The 12,822-nt window shown below is 45.8% G+C and overlaps 1 protein-coding gene across 1 annotated transcript in view; it reads left to right on the plus strand.

The window, feature by feature from the left end:
• The window catches only part of dnah9 (dynein, axonemal, heavy chain 9), a 110,433-nt gene that overhangs the window by 50,968 nt on the left and 46,643 nt on the right, over window positions 1-12,822 (plus strand). The window contains exons 41-47 of the mRNA XM_062527016.1: window positions 144-305; window positions 1,541-1,737; window positions 2,307-2,469; window positions 3,431-3,554; window positions 3,922-4,064; window positions 5,468-5,629; window positions 6,470-6,703. Of these exons, the coding sequence (XP_062383000.1) occupies window positions 144-305; window positions 1,541-1,737; window positions 2,307-2,469; window positions 3,431-3,554; window positions 3,922-4,064; window positions 5,468-5,629; window positions 6,470-6,703 (1,185 nt within the window). The remainder of the gene's footprint in view (window positions 1-143; window positions 306-1,540; window positions 1,738-2,306; window positions 2,470-3,430; window positions 3,555-3,921; window positions 4,065-5,467; window positions 5,630-6,469; window positions 6,704-12,822) is intronic.

Here is a 12,822-nt window from a genome sequence, read left to right on the forward strand (position 1 = left end):
ATTTTGAATGAACCATCCTCCTCTTTTTTTAGTAGTGGCACTAGAGACACGAGCCCAAGAATAGAACGGGGAAATTACAGAGGAATATTCAAGACATTCAAACGACCCAAACTTGTTTTTTCTCTCCCCCTGTGGGGTTTCAGGGCATCCTGTTTTGCACCAGCGAGTGCCTGAAGACCCCACAAGACCTGGTGAAGATTTACCTGCACGAGTCCAACCGGGTCTACCGAGACAAGATGGTGGAGGACAGGGACTTCGCCGCCTTCGACAAGTTGCAGGCCGACACGGCCCGGAAGTTTTACGAGGTGAGGAGGGAGGGGGTTGTGTGTGTGTGTGTGTGTGTGTGAGGGGGGGGGGGGGGGGGGACTGTTTTCAATCTCCTTCATGCCCAGCGCGGGAACAAAGCGATGCGGGGGGATCATTAGGGTGCTGTCGGCTGACAGCAGCGCCGGGTCGAGCTGGCGAAAACCCAGCGCTGACCGCTAGGGCCCGTCGTCATGGAGAACAATGCTAATCCGACGAGAGGCTGTCAGCTGGCGCCGTCATCAGTCCAGCAAATTGGACGAGAACACATCATAATTCTTTTTTTTTTCTTTTTTTTGTGTTTTTTTTCTTCATCCTTTCTTCTTTTTCTCCTCCTCCTTCTGCTGCTTCTGTCTCCCAACGCTACCACCACCATGCCCCCCTTGAGAAAACTTCCGGGCTTTTCTTTTTACACAGACACACACAGACACACAGAAAGACACACACAGACACACAGAAAGACACACACAGACGCACAGACACACAGACACGCAGACACACACACACACACACACACACACGCACATACACACACACACACACACAGACACACACACACACACACACACACCTACACACAACTTCAGTGAACAAACTGACATCTCTCTGTTTCTCGCCGTGCTGCTGCTCGACTCGGCTCGACGTACTGTACCAAAACACGTCCAGATCCTCGCGCCGTATAACCACAGCTCCGGCTCACCGAGGCCTGTCTGTCCTGTCACAAAGAGAGGTCTCCAAACAAGCCTAACAAAAGGAGATTGGTGTGTGTGTGCGGAAGAGGGGAATCATTCCCAAGCAAAGAGAAAAGCCTGAGCCAAAGAAAAGAGAGAGGGAGAAAGAGAGAAAGAGAGAGAGAGAGAGAAAGAGAAAACAAACCCTAACAAGAGAGAGAGAGAGAGAGCACGAGAGTACGGTTCCCGAAAAGAAAATCCAATCTAAACTCAATCACCCAATGTCTACTTTAATTGAGTGTAGTGTGTGCCTTTAAAACACTTTGTGATAGTAACCCCAAACATCACCACCATCCCCCCCAACACACACACACACCCTCTTATGGCACGTGCTGTGTGTGAATGTGTGAATGTGTGCGTGCGTGCGTGCGTGCGTGCGTGCGTGAGTGCGTGCGTGCGTGCGTGCGTGCGTGCGTGCGTGCGTGTGTGTGTGTGTGCATGTACTGTATGTATGTGTGTCTTTAACTTTTATGTGAACTGGAGCTTGTGTCCCCCCCCCCCACCAGGACATGGAGGAGGCTCTGGAGGAGGCCCGGCTGATGAACATGTTCTGCCATTTCGCCTCGGGCGTCGGCGAGCCCAAGTACATGGCCGTGCAGTCCTGGGGGAGCCTGAACAAAATCCTGCTGGAGGCCCTGGACGGCTACAACGAAGTCAACGCCGCGCTCAACCTGGTGCTCTTCGAGGACGCAATGTGCCACATGTAAGGTGGAGCGGGGAGAGAGAGAGAGGGGGGGCAAGATGCCCAGAGTGATTCTGGCAGTTCTGGTGCAACTCTGACATGTTTACTGACAGTTTTGGTGAAGGGGTGATGATGGTTTTGTAGGGAGGAGGAGGAGGGGGGGGGGGGGACTGGCATCGATGCTGCAGCAGTGAGAGAGTGGGTGCCAATGCTTCCTGAGAGGGTGTTGCTGCTTGCTGATGCGTCTGATTGCGGCGACAATGAAGGCAATAATGCTAATTTGTCTGGAGAACGTGATTACACTTGCAACAGCGATGATATTAACTCAAACACAAAGGCACCTCTTCTAGCCCAGACACCCAATTTTCTCTCCTCATTTTTTTGGCACACAGCAACAGCCCCCCTCACCACCACCACCACCACCACCACCACCACCCTCACTCCCCCCTGCCTACAGCCCCAACCCCCCCACCCACACCACTCCCTGTTCCACCATCCTCCTCCACACCCCTCTCACTTCTCCACCTCTCCCTTTTCACTTTTATTCCCCTTCTTTTTTTCTCTCTCCTCTCCTCTCCTCCTTTCTTCAGCTGTCGTATCAACCGCATCTTGGAGTCGCCCCGGGGGAACGCGCTGCTGGTCGGGGTGGGCGGCAGCGGCAAGCAGAGCCTGACGCGACTGGCTGCCTTCATCAGCTCCCTGGAGGTCTTCCAGATCACACTCAAGAAGGGCTACAGCATCCCTGACCTCAAGGTGCCTACCCAGTTGAGGCTCCAGTCAACGGGGGGGAAAGGGGGGGGGGGGGGGGATCCCCCCTTTCCCATCCCCTTCTATCAATAATCTACCCTAATCTACCCTTAATGATACAGTACATTATTCCCTAGAAATGTTAATCATTGAGAGGCTTAGACGACCCCCGCTTTGTTTTGCTTACAAATCGACCATCTATTCACGCCCACCTCACCAGTGGTAGCCCTGGATTGAGACAGCTGGGTGTTTGAGCCAAATGGCACCGCGTGGAATGGGAACGGAATAAAATATTAAGGATGATTAGTTCCGATTGAATTAGACACGCTAAGTGGGCCCTAAAGTGTCGAGATGCCTCTCTAATTTGACCGTATTTTAGATTTAAGTATTTTTGTTGCATTTTAATTCAATTTCACATGCCAAAAATCCCATCTTTCCAGCTAGGATATTAATCTGTTTTTTACACCTGGCAGATTTTCTTACTGTAGCCTAGTAGGACATTTTTCTTTTGAGCCATGCAACTGCTTTGGGTGAACTAGTAAATGTTTAAATGCCAAACACTGCCCCTCTGCCCAGACTTTTTACTTTCCTATTTAAGTTTGAAATGTTTTAATGCTCTGACACAACACTGCCATATCACAGCTATATATTTGCCCTTTGCCATACCGACAAACTCGACATGTCTCTGCCTTTGGGACAAAATGAATCGAGGGAGGGAAATGAAAAATGTAATGACTGTTTGATCTGCCTATGGATCGCACCAGTGTAATCCAGTCGGATCTCTTAGCCCAGCTGCACCTACAGTACTACGCGTGAGTGATTTAGCTCGCGCTGTCACTCTATTCTTCTTCCTTGGCGTAGTACCCGTGCAACTTTTTTTTATCGTCCGACCGTAAATTTCCTCCCGAGCATCTGTAGGCGGATGTTGACGGAGGTGTGCGGCTGACATTGTGTGTTGTTGCTTCAGAGTGATTTGGGGGCGCTCTACGTCAAAGCGGGCGTGAAGAATGTCGGCATCGTGTTCCTCATGACGGATGCCCAGGTTGCAGATGAGAAATTCCTCGTCCTGTTGAATGACCTGTTGGCATCGGGTGAGTTTTACCGGTATAACTCTTTACAATTGCTGTGAGATACTGTTACTATAAACTATTCCCAGTCATTCACGCCGTTATATACTGTCAAATGAAAAGTTTTGCCAAACTTGAGGTTTTGTGTAGCCATGAACTCTGTTTTAGTCAAAGTGAAGACAATCCATGTGTCTGCAGCATCACATTTTTTATTTTTAAAAACGTCTTACCGCTGAGAGATAGTGCTCTCGATGTGAGACTAAGAGCATTTTCTTTAGCTTTAGAGCTGACTGTTTTATTTTTGTTGCTCTAAGGCCCAATTCCCCCTGTGCTGTCAGTCAGCCCCTGTTTACACGCCCCAGACATCATGTAAATATTTTTTGTATCACAGGTGAGATCCCTGACCTGTTCCCTGACGACGAGGTGGAGAACATCGTCAGCAGTGTGCGGAACGAGGTGCGAGGCCAGGGGCTGATGGACACCAGGGAGAACTGTTGGAAGTTCTTCATCGACCGCGTCCGCAGACGGCTGAAGGTAGGACTCATGATACAGAGTTACCGAGAAAATTGGAAATGAAAATGGAGGGATAGAGAGAGAGAGAGAGAGAGAGAGAGAGAGAGAGAGAGAGAGAGAGAGAGAGAGAGAAACCACCCTAACAGTACTCACTCTCTGTTATGGCTATGGTTTAAGTAGATAGATGTTTCATCTGAACGCGAAAATACCCCCTGGTAGCAGGAATAAGCGTATATATCATCCCAATTCCCAAGACGCTGCTAGGTTTGATTCACAGCAGTTTTAGAGGTGAAACTGCTGTTGTGTTTTTTCCTGTACCTACCTGCACATTGCCTAATGAACCCCTACCGTATTCCCAGGGGTGGGGACGTGGAGGGGATACAGCCTCTCACCACTCGTTCACCACGGACACTTTTGCACTCGTTTGTGCACTTTCTCACTAGACACTTTTGCTCGTATTTTTTGCATTTGTTTTCTCGCTTGCTTTTACACGTTTTTGTCATTTTTTACACAGCCTTATGCACTGGCTCAGCAATGCTTTAGATTCAGATTCACAGACTCCCACACTCATGCATGACATGTTTCCATACCCCTCTCAACACCCAACCGTGACCAGCTAATGAGAACCTCAGATCATTCTACCCAATCATTAGTGAAACGTCCTTGTGCTCTCCAACCGTCCTTGTGCTTTCCAACCGTCCTTGTGCTTTCCAATTGTCCCTCTCTGTACGTAACTCTGTACGTACAAATACATAAATTAATTAATGAATAAATACCAACAGAAACTTAAAAAAACCCTTCCTCACCAGCATTGTTAATGATTCAGTCTCGCCGACTCGTCCTCACTCATTCAGCATTGTTAAAGTATATATTTTTTTGGCTTTTTGCCTTTATTAGTACAGGACAGTGAAGTGGTAGACAGGAAACAAGTGGGAGAGAGAGACGGGGTGGGATCGGGATATGACCGCAGGCCGGATTCGAACCTGGGTCCCGGTGGGCACTCGGACCCGTAAATGGTATGGGCGCTTTAGCCTGCTGCGCCACAGCGCCCCCCTCATTCAGCATTGTTAACGATTCAAACTTACCGACTCTTCCTCAGTCATTCGGCATTGTTAATGATTCAGACTCACCGACTCTTCCTCACTCGTTCGGCATTGTTAATGATTCAGACTCACCGACTCTTCCTCACTCATTCAACATTGTTAACGATTCAGACTCCCCGACTCTTCCTCACTTGTTCGGCATGGTTAACGATTCAGACTCCCCGACTCTTCCTCACTTGTTCGGCATGGTTAACGATTCAGACTCCCCGACTCTTCCTCACTTGTTCGGCATGGTTAACGATTCAGACTCCCCGACTCTTCCTCACTCATTCAGCATGGTTAATGATTCAGACTCACGACTCTTCGTCCCTTGTTCGGCAGGTGGCCCTGTGCTTCTCCCCTGTGGGCAGCACGTTGAGGGTGCGCAGCAGGAAGTTCCCGGCCATGGTCAACTGCACAGCCATCGACTGGTTCCACGAGTGGCCACAGGAGGCCCTGGAGTCGGTCAGCCTGCGCTTCCTCCAGGAGGTGGACAACATCGAGGTGAGCCAGCGGAATGGAACTTGTGGTCTGTCATCGCATCTGATGCCTGTCACTAGTATATGTACGAGAAGGTGGGAGGTTTTGCGTAAACAGAATTTGACCAAAAGGTTTTTTTGTTGATTATGTTGTTTTTTCATAACAAATGCAAGCAAACACACAAAACCACTAGCAAACAACTGTGTGTATGTGATATACAAGTGACAATGAGGTTACAGTGAGAAAGAATTTCACCAAATCATGTATGCGTTGTAGACTAGCACACAGATTCATAAAATGTAAATATTAGATCAACATACAAAACTCAGAAAACTACATTTTTTAATGTGAATTGTGTAATGTGTAATTGGCAGGGAGTTACAGGTATGTTGTTGTTAACTCTTCAGTCTCAACCACTCAATCCCACCAATAGTAGTTATCACCGTCAAACACTGCCTTTACTTGATAATTCTCTGATCAAGTGGCTTTTTTCTCAAAGGTGTTCATTCTGAGATTGTGTTCCATCAGTCCTAAAAACAGGTGTTTTGCAATGCTGTTGTCTGAGTGGATTTTCTCTGTTTGCCAAGACAGACTCCATGGTTGAGTGAGGCAGGCAGCCAGATTGCCTTGTTTGTGAGTGATGGATGTTTGGGAAAGTCAACACAAGACACCAAAAAGCTGCCTTTTTGCCAACATCGTCCTTTAACTCTAACAGCAGACATGTTTGCTTTCTTTCGCAAACCGCAGCCAGAAGTGAAGGAGTCTGTCAGCAAGTTCATGGCTTACGTCCATGTTTCAGGGTTGCCAACATCGTACCTTTAACTCTAACAACAGACATGTTTGCTTTCTTTTCGCAAACCGCAGCCGGAAGTGAAGGAATCCGTGAGCAAGTTCATGGCTTACGTCCACGTCAGCGTGAACCAGACGTCCAGGACCTACCTGGCCAACGAGCGCCGCTACAACTACACCACGCCCAAGTCCTTCCTGGAGCAGATCAAGCTCTACCGCAGCCTCCTGGCCCTCAAGAGCAGAGACCTGACCAACAAGATGGAGCGGCTGGAGAACGGCCTGCAGAAGCTCAACAGCACCTCAGCTCAGGTTGGTGCGCTCACAAGACTGCTCAGCATATCAGCGTGTGTAGTATTTATACTGTATGGTGTTTTTTGCTGCATTAATAGTGATTTACTCTGGGTATGCCTTAAAGGAGAACTCTGACCAGGCAGCTGCAGTGCCACTCTGGGGGCATGAGGGCTCATGTACATGCCCCCAGAGTGTAGCACTGTAGCTCTAGCTGTTGGCTGCAGTAACTCAAGCTACAGTAGGTTTCTGCAGGAAGAGAAGTGCATGTGTACTGTAAGATTCGGGTATCAGGGTTTGCTATTGGTTATGTAAAGTTTACTGTAATTACATGAGAAGAATGTTCTTTCTTTCCAAAGTAATTTATAATAACTATAATTAGGATTAGTGTTACTAATGTGTAATAACATGTAATTACAAGAGAAGAATGTACTTGCTTACTCAAGTACGTTGTAATTACTATAATTAGGAAATTAGACTAGGCAGTCAATCTCAAGCGGGAACCCTTAGGACCAAAGCACATATAGATTATGATTTCATAATATGTCCATTTTTGATGCCACATATCCATCTTTTTGTTAGCAAAAATAGGCACTGAGTATGAGGCGCCAAATTCCTCATCATTCAACCTGTCACGATTTGAACTGTGTGCCAGGGTATCTCCAGAGTATATATTAAAAAACATATCACTCTTTACTCTTTTGCGTTACAGTTTCACTGCAGCCCTTGCAAACCAAACTCCACAGAAACTGACAGTACTTCTTCAAAAGCCCGGCTAATTTGCCTCTCTAATTGTACCCCCTGGTTTGGAGCCCACTCCATACCCTTCAGTCTGTCGCAGCAGCAGTGGGCCGCCACGGCTCCAAATGCCAGTTTCTTTTTTTCTCTTCTCCGAAGAATAATGTCCGCCGCTCATGCAGTTGCGCCGTTATAATGTGACCCTCTCTCTCTCCCGCCATCATGGCTTCTGTCATTGTAATTCATGGCATCCCACCGAGTGGCGCATGTTGAATGGGGCTGATACATTTCTTAAGACACGGAGGCGTGATTTGCATTCTCAACCTGCTCTGCTCTGCAGTCCTTTTTTTCGCTTTTTTCTTTCTTTTTTTCAAATCCAACTCTAGACAGGTTTTTTTTTTTTGGTCCAATGAGTGTTTTTTACATCTAATTTAAACATTAAGCTGTTTGATATTCTTCAGTCATGCTAGGGTGGGTTTGATCTTTCAGATTGTAGGGATGAAATAATTGTTCATAATTAAAGCGTGATTAAGATGAGTCCTATTTTGAGATTCGTTTGGAATGAAGACTCTCAACCAAAAGCCGAATTTAATCCAGAAAATGTGTGTCTGTCTGGGAAAGAGAGTGTTTAGTCAAGCCATCATTTCCTTTGAAGGTAAGTTTTTAAGTCTGGGCAAATACCACTAGCAAGGAGTAGATGCAGCGCTTTGATTACTTAAGTTATTGTTCATGATTAGCATCTAGCTGAAATGAGATCCCTGATTATATTTGCCAATCTGAACAGAATAATTCAACTATTTCGTTTGCGTTTGGCTATGCCATATTTGTTCATTCATTCGTTCTTTCATTCATTCATTCATTCATTCATTCATTCATCCATCCATCCATCCATCCATCCATTCATCCATCCATCCATCCATCCATCCATCCATCCATCCATTCATTCATTCATTCATTTATTCATCCATTCATTCATTCATGTGTTCATTTATCCATTCATTTTCTCTCATTCATGAATTCATACATTATTTCAGTTATTCATCCGTTCATTCATCCATCCATAAATCCATTCATTCGTTCATGAAACCTTCTCATTCTCAGTATGCTGAGGTGTATATGGAGAGTGTATACGGTGGCAGCCTGTATGCCCATCACAGCCTCCTCACTAAACCGAGCTCACAGGCACACTCTGTAGCCTCTCTATGCTTCAGCAGACAACAGTAATTGGATCTGTTGTTTCATCGGCACATTCCACTTGAAGTGGACCCCAAGGAGTCAGCCAACCCACACCTTCAGGGCCGGACTCATAATATATATCTCGGCAAACTTATTATATGTTTTTATTATCGTCTCCTTTGCGCATCGTAAAGAAACAGCCCGAAAAATATTCTTTAATAGATGTAACCTCCATTTCTTCCCAGAGCAATAATGCCATAATAAGTTATTCATTAAAAGTTTCTGTCTAGCTAGACTTTGGTTGAAAAAAAACACGTCTCCTTGTCCATGGTGAGACAGACATTAGACAGCTGGAATGAGCGGTTTGAAACGGGAAACCCAGCGCTATCGAATCTACTGAAGTGGTGTCATTTTCTAGCCTGATTACCATCGACTTTCAAAGGCTCTGCGAGACTTTAGTCTGACCAACAGCCTGTGCTAACACGGTTTCTTGCCAGCGCTGGTTGACCCGCCTCCTTTAAGTGCCTCGATTTGCTACTGGTAGATGTCAGAAAGCGGATTGCCGAGTTTAAACCAATAACAACACTCTTTCCTCTGCCTTGAACACGCCTCTACCCAGAGCCGTTGGAGCTGCTCAAAGTTAATTGGTTCTCGACCAAAGGGGGCAGTTCCGCAGATTTCGGGAACTCAGAAATCCTTCTCAATGAGCAGTTGACCAGACCAGCAGCAAAGCCTGAAGGCGTTGCGTCACTGGGAGGGCGTGCCAGGCTAGTCATTTTCCTCGATCACGCAGGTGTAGGAAGACAAGTTGAATACGTTGTTGTAATGTTAGGCACGTGGCAGCAACGGCTGACAAATGCGTTTTTATAGTGTCGCTATTCATAACAGTGCGGGTGCGCGACCACAACAGCCCCCCCGTTAATACGTTTGAACAATCACTTCTCCTCAGGGTTCTCTGAGTACAAATGAAGGGGTTTGCATGCAGATAATGGGTCTGCTCTTTCATGGCCTCTCTCTCCACCCACACCTGGCCCTGTCAGACTTGGAGACGTGTGGCTGGGAGTCCCAGCTGAGTAAAAGCCTCCGGAAAACTCTCCCCCTCCCCCTCCACCTTTTTTTTTTTTTTTTCACTCTCAGGTAATGGCTTTCAGGAACGCAAAGCCCCCTACCAGCCTCCTCTCCTCTCCGGCCTTTAAATGTGAAAGCCATCGGGGAACTCATTTGTGGAACGTGGATTGCATTTTTTTCCCGTTTTTTGTTGTTGTTGTTGTTGGTGGCAGGATTGTGTGTGTGTGTGTGTGTGTGTGTGTGTGTGTTTGTGTGTGTGTGTGTGTAGGGGTAGGGGGATGGAGTGGGGGTGCTAATGGGGACTACTTTGATTGAAATTTTTGAAAACTCTGCCAAGCAGCCTGGTTTCCTGTTGTGCGATGAAAAAAGACGCCCACTGTGAGTTTGCTTAAGAACGCGAGCGAGCGTGAGGCGGGCCATCGTGGAGATTTGTGTCGCTGCGTGGAGATTCGACTCAGAGTTAAAAGAGGGGGAGAGCCACTTTACCTACTGTAAGGCCAAATCTCACATGGAATAGCACTGGGCAGTCCAATGATGAGAACGGCATATTGAATCAGAATAGAGTTACATTTTAGAATATTTAATTAGAATCAGAATATTGCAATTGTAAATTGACAAATGAAGTTACCAATGTTTGGGATGATCTTATGTGGGGTTGTGTGTGTGTGTACGCTATTTACCAGACATTTACTCAAAATTCCCTCATTATCCTGTCCATTTTTAATGTTTTAACGGCCATGGAAAGATTACCCACATGCTGCGAGGCAGTTGAAAGGCTAGCCATTTTACACAACCCTTGCTAATGCACTGGTATACAACCATAAGTTAAGTAACCCAAACTGTGGGGAAAGTCCATGCATGTATGTATGTGTGTGTGTGTGTGCGTGTGTGTGTGTGTGTGTGTGTGTGTGTGTGTGTGTGTGTGTGTGTGCATTTGCGTGTGCATCCAGAGGTTGTCATGGTAATCCTACAGTATATGTCCAATGTTATGCAGTTCGGCACTTCTAATCACAACATATTAGCGGTTGAAGTGCCAATTTTTTGCAATTATGTTTGTGCGAGCAAATGTTGCTCTCTGTGATTTCGCTTGTGAAGACTTAGGTGCTTGGTAACTCTCCCATTAGGAGGAAATCCTGTCTCACCCACGTACTTTAGACTACTACCATTCCACTCAGGCCAGCTGTTTGAGTCTGCAAGTGTCCATTTATGTAATTGTGAGAAATTGTTCCACTTTTCGGACTTTTGTTTTTTAATCTTTTAAAGCTTTGCACAGTGAACTCTCCCACAATGTCTCTGGGCATTTGTCTCTGTGCAATTTCTTTCTGCGGAAGAGTATTATTAGGTTTGCATTAATTTTTGATGGAGAGAACCTTTTTCTTATAAAGTGGAATTTAAGTGGCCCACATCTGTCGCGGCTCTGTACTTTGTCATTTTCATCTCTCGAATTAATCGATCATCTGATAGCGACTTCATCTCGTCGGCGTGGCCGTGTGTGTGAGTGTGTGTGTGTGTGTGTGTGTGTGTGTGTGTGTGTTTTGCCGGTTACACAGTCAGTCGGCCTCCCGAGCTCATTTGCTTCCAGCTAATGAACTATTTTGAGAGATTAAAAAAATAGGCTCATTTCCTACCCTGAGCCGCACCTAGACAAATTTAGATATAATTTCGCCTGGTGTGTGTGTGTGTGTGTGGACATGTGTGTGTGTGTGTGTGTGTGCTTAGCAAACACTTCTTATTGCCCCTGAATGATGCTGACTTTTCCAGTCTCACGGTATTGTCTTGGGCACTGATTGTATTCATCTTTCATTCCAATTTCCCCCCATGATTGGCTTTTTTTTCACTGCCGTTATGTACTGGAAAAGTTGACAGCAGTTATATAATGCAATCCTGAAGCAGACTGATTAGCAAAACTTGCTCCATTCAGAAACCGCTTCCCATCAATCCTATCTTAGGAAGCAGTTGTTTGTTTAGTGTTGCCTTTTTTTTCCTGGAAGAGACTCTCTTTGTTTTTGCTCAATGAAAAGTGCATTCCGTTTCCTTATGATAATATCATTGCCCAGATAGACTGACAACGCTCAAAAGAGAGAGGAAATAAAACAAAACAAATTAGCCGTCATTAAAAAGCATGTGAGATTCAATTAGGTGATAATGACAATTTCATTACCATGTGAATTATGCACACAAACAATGTTTCATTAAATATACCTATTTACTGGACGGCATGCGCTGTTGAATTTATTTAACAGTGGATGCCTCCAACACTCACTAATTCGGTATTGATGCCAGAGATGACATTAGATTGTCATTGGCAGAATGAGTAAAAGTGTTTATCAACTGACAAATTAGTTGGTACGCTAAAAAGGAGAAAGCACCGAAATCAAGTGTTAGCTAATCAAGCGTGTCAGTAATTCTTCTGTTCTTAGTATAAGCCATTGAGATTGTATTGTGCTGAATGAGCCTCTAGCGTTGAAATCTTCTGAAACTGTTATGCTCTCAGTTACTCATGTGTCATAGAAGCCTAAAGGTCACTACCATAATTCTGGCAAAAGATTGTTGAGCTCTGCAGCCAATCAGATAGCACCTCTCTCTCTCTTCCGTGCCTCTGAAAATACTGCGCTCTGTTTGGCTGGAATACCGTATGGTTTGGTCCAAACCACTTTGTTGTTCGTCCCTAATCACTTTCTCTCTCTCTCTCTCTCTCTCTCTGCAGTCAGGAATGTGTATAATTACAGGAGATTTATTGTTTTTTACACAAGTACAGATCAGAGAGCATCTTTATATGGTTCAGCCACTTTAATCCCCCCCCCCCTTTCTCCATCTACACAGGCTGGACTGCCTGTGATCACAAGAGTGTTTTTGTGCACGTGTGACATTAGCCTGCTGGTATGGTAGCTGTGCGGTATGAATATAAAGTGTTAAACGTGGGCACACTTTCTGTCACTTGCCCACGCGCACACCAGCGCCTGTGATTTTCATCTCACAAGCATTTGATAAACAATGGATTTTATTGAGAGGCGCAACGAAAATAGTCATAATCTGAATCATAATGTACATGGCAGGGGAATCAAAGTAATTGAATGTCAAAAGTGAACCGCGCCTCACTCATGACAGCACCGACATGCTCGGGAGCCTAGATATGCTAGCACTCGTGGGTTTTAGTA

Source organism: Sardina pilchardus, chromosome 22, assembly GCF_963854185.1.
Source record: "Sardina pilchardus chromosome 22, fSarPil1.1, whole genome shotgun sequence".
Taxonomy (NCBI): Eukaryota; Metazoa; Chordata; class Actinopteri; order Clupeiformes; family Clupeidae; genus Sardina; species Sardina pilchardus.